We start from the raw sequence: 3779 nt of genomic DNA, 5'->3' as shown, positions 1-3779 counted from the left end.
ATAAATAAATAAAAAATTACTCATATTAGCGGTGAAATGTCGTCCGATTATGTCAAACGTCATACGCTCACTGGATGTCATGACAACAAATGTCATGAAGGAAAAGTTTCAATATCTCGCCTTCGCTTTCATTTCGGACCATCTCCAAAAAGACATTTAAAAACTAAACATATGATTTACAAGTTTAACAAGCATTTATCAAAGTAGGAAATAATTAGTGTTCTTGAAATACAAAATGGAGGCGGGTCCGGACTGAATTCCCTTTCAGGACTTTGAGAAGCACTGATATAGAGGGACAACAAAAGTCTTTTCCTCTGGAAAATATTGTGTTTATACAGAAATTGTCTCAACACTGAAAGTGTGACAAATATCCACAGTCTATTCTAAATTCACAAACAAATTAAACAGTCATACTGTTTAGTATTCCATTAATATTTGGTATATGGTGCATATATAAATGAACTCACTGTTGTTGCAGATGAAATGCCGGTTATCAATACATGGCAAATCATTCCATTGTCCATTTAACATCATAGCACAATAATCTCTGCCATCTGGTTGTTTATATCCCCAGTTCAGATAGAGCGCAGGTTCACCTGAAGACCACTGCCATTCATCACGACCCGTCTTCTGCAGTCCAATCCAGACATACTGAAGACTGCACCGTACACAATGATAAAGACGATATTAACATGTCAAAGTCTAATTGTAGTTAAAGATTGAACATGTGAGTTGTTCTTACTTCAGAGGTTGTGTTTCTGTCCTTCTGTCTGCAGCTTCAAACTGTGTGATTATTATATCTGCTCTCATCCCTCATTCAGCATCACATCATTTGTTTATTACTCTAAACAAAAGCCCTTTTAATTTTTCTTCCCCATTCATGTGTTTTTCTGATATTTTTCTCTGTTGTTGGTCTTTCTTGCTGTAATTCTCTGGAAGTGTGTTCATTTGAATGTGGTAGAGACTGACAGTCTGTATGTATTGAATTTCCATAGCAGCCTCTCAGGAAAAATCCACCTCAACATTTGCATTTTCTTGTCTTTTTGTTTGTTTTCCATGTTCTTGCACCTTCGATACTGTCAGTGACCAACAGCATGTTTCTGTGTGATCAATTAAAATGTTAATTAAGACCTGTCACAATAGAATGCATGAAGGAACATGATTAAAAAGAGTTCATAAAATTATTTTTAAAAAAGCTTAAAATTGTTTGTTCAAATAATGTAAATGTAAAGTTTGTTTCCATGGTTTGTTGTGCATTTGTGATCTAGGTATGTTGGTGATTGATTAGTTTTGCCTGTTGATATACTAGGGGGAGACAACGAGTCATCTGCATAAAGTTTCAGTAGAGGGAAAACCGCTGGTCTCATTATAATATTGTCCCCCTTTTCAGGGTATTACTGCATCTTAAACTAAACTGAACATATTCTATGTTATCATTAGCACAGTACCCAGCTCACAAATTTATGTTTTGGGAAAATTTTTCAAACGTGCCGTGTTGAATGTGGGTACGTGATTTTAAATGTTAAAAAAAAACGTGAAATTGGCCAGTTTGCTTAATGTTGGTAAAACATTATTTTATGGTTAGCACAGAGTTCCTACAATGTTCTTGCCACCTACGTTTTATTAAAACTACAATGTTTTAAGAATGTTTATTTGGAACATTACAAAGTTTAATAAAATGTTATTTTAAGATTAGCATAGTGTTGCTAACTTCATTATTATCGACACAACATTCCAGGAACAAGCAAGTATAACAATTACATGTGCATTTCAACAGGTATTTGAATTATAAAAGCTGCACACTTTCAAAAAACACATTAAAAGATTGAACCGATGAAACAGCTGAAAATAGCATAAAATGAAAAAAATAAGTTGAATATTTATGATAATGAATTATAACTTGACAGCAAAACATGTAACACATTCTCATATTAACATTTAATCAGTGAAAACTCCTTTTATATAAGTTTGTGTGTGGGGTGTGGGTGCTGAAAAAGTAGCACTGTGGTCCATAGCCTAGCGTTTCTTCACATGCTGCATCTGTAAAGTCAAGTCAAGTCAAGTCTGCTTTATTGTAAATTCGTCCACATGTACAGCACATACACACAGAGAATTGAAATTGCGTTACTCTCAGACCCTTGGTGCATACAGATGAGTCTTTTTTGTCCAGGTGTGTGAGTGCTGAGTGGAGGGTAGTGGCGATGGCGTCATCGGTCGAGCGGTTGGACCGATATGCAAACTGGAAGGGGTCCAGGGAGGGGGGGAGGGCAGACTTGATGTGGTGCATGACTAGCCGTTCAAAGCACTTCATGAGGATGGGGGTAAGTGCAACTGGATGGTAGTCATTGAAGCAGGATGGAGACGACTTCTTTGGGACTGGAATGATGGTGGTAGCGTTGAAGCATGTGGGGCTTCAAAGCTACTGTAAAGTAAACAGACTGATCTTACTAACTGTGTTATTAGAAAACGCGTATGAAATAATTAGTGTGACTAAATGCAATAGATGCTAAACTCATCTGACTTTTTAAAACTCATTTGACTTGGCATATGCTACTTTTATTGTATGACAAAATAGCATTATTAGGATTATAAAAATATAAATATTCAAATAATACATTTTCATCACAATTTCTACAAACAAATTATTAACCTAATTTATTAATCTTGATGGGTATACACATGCACACAACTGGAAATATGTCATAATATTGTAGTTAAGTCAACTGCAACTTCCATTTTATGCCAACATGAAACAGGAAAAATCCATCCAAATATAGTTAACATGTAGAAGTTATCAACAAAGTTATAAACAAATGTTGCCATGTTTTTTGCTGATAAACTGTCACATGACCTCAGTCAAGGAAGCAAACTCGGAGATAAAACAGGTTAGAAAGTCATGGCAGGTGTTTCCGGGTTTAACTGACTGTAAGAATTTTCAGTTTAACACATCAGTTAAATTGTAAAAAAAAAAAAAAAAAAATTGTAAAGTTTTTTTTTTTTTATATTTGCTGCATGGATAAAATAAATAAAATAAAAACAAAACAAGTCACACATAAGTTGTTAGCTAATACTTTACATTTTACTGGTATTGAGAACAGAACAAGGTAACATTAGTTTACTTAGTTAACATTAACATTAGTTAAACTATTATTTATTACGCAAGCAAGGCTTTATAGTTCACTCATGTTCCAGTACTATTGTAAAACATCATCTTTCACATGCACAAAAAATGTGTTTTGCAGCGCAATGAGCCGGAGCTCACACTAACTGACACAGATTGCACAACTGACCGTTAAAGTTGAACAGTGTAACTTTTTCAATGTGTTTGTTTGACTTAGTTTTATTTTGATGATGAACAGGCTGCGATGTCAAGTTATCAATGCTGTAACTGATATTATGAGCTTGCGTGAGAACTATTTTTTTTTTTACTTGTGTCATAATTTTGGGTGTGACTGACCCTTTACTCATGATGGGAGCGTACTTCAAGAGAGAGGTCTGCGTGGGATTCTTTTTTTAGTCCCGCTCCCGCAAGGTTACCGTATTAGCCCGAATATAAGACGACCCCCCTTTTCCAGATGTACCTTTTGGAAAAAGGCTTTTTAAAAACCAAATCTTGTTTTTTCTCAGTAAAACACATTTTGTCTTCAATTATTTTCATATTGCATATTTTTCCTATTTTAATTTTTGTTTTGAAAGTATGGTAAAAACTGGTAAAATGTACCAACAATCACATTTAAAAAATATACACTTTTTGATATACCATAAAAAAAAAAAAAAAA

At 34.3% G+C, this 3779-nt stretch overlaps 1 protein-coding gene across 1 annotated transcript in view; it reads right to left on the bottom strand.

Annotated features, from left to right (window-relative positions):
* LOC107713770 (macrophage mannose receptor 1-like) overlaps nt 1-663 on the bottom strand; it is a gene marked incomplete at its 5' end in the record, with an annotated part of 3958 nt that extends 3295 nt beyond the window's left edge. The window contains one exon of the mRNA XM_016519378.1: nt 468-663. Within this exon, the coding sequence (XP_016374864.1) occupies nt 468-663 (196 nt within the window). The remainder of the gene's footprint in view (nt 1-467) is intronic.
* Between the last annotated feature and the right edge of the window lie 3116 nt (nt 664-3779).

The sequence above is a fragment of the Sinocyclocheilus rhinocerous genome, unplaced genomic scaffold, assembly GCF_001515625.1.
Source record: "Sinocyclocheilus rhinocerous isolate Xijiao unplaced genomic scaffold, SAMN03320098_v1.1 scaffold1531, whole genome shotgun sequence".
Taxonomy (NCBI): domain Eukaryota; kingdom Metazoa; phylum Chordata; class Actinopteri; order Cypriniformes; family Cyprinidae; genus Sinocyclocheilus; species Sinocyclocheilus rhinocerous.
Note: the sequence above shows the minus strand (reverse complement) of the source record. Positions and strands in the feature narration are given on the sequence as shown.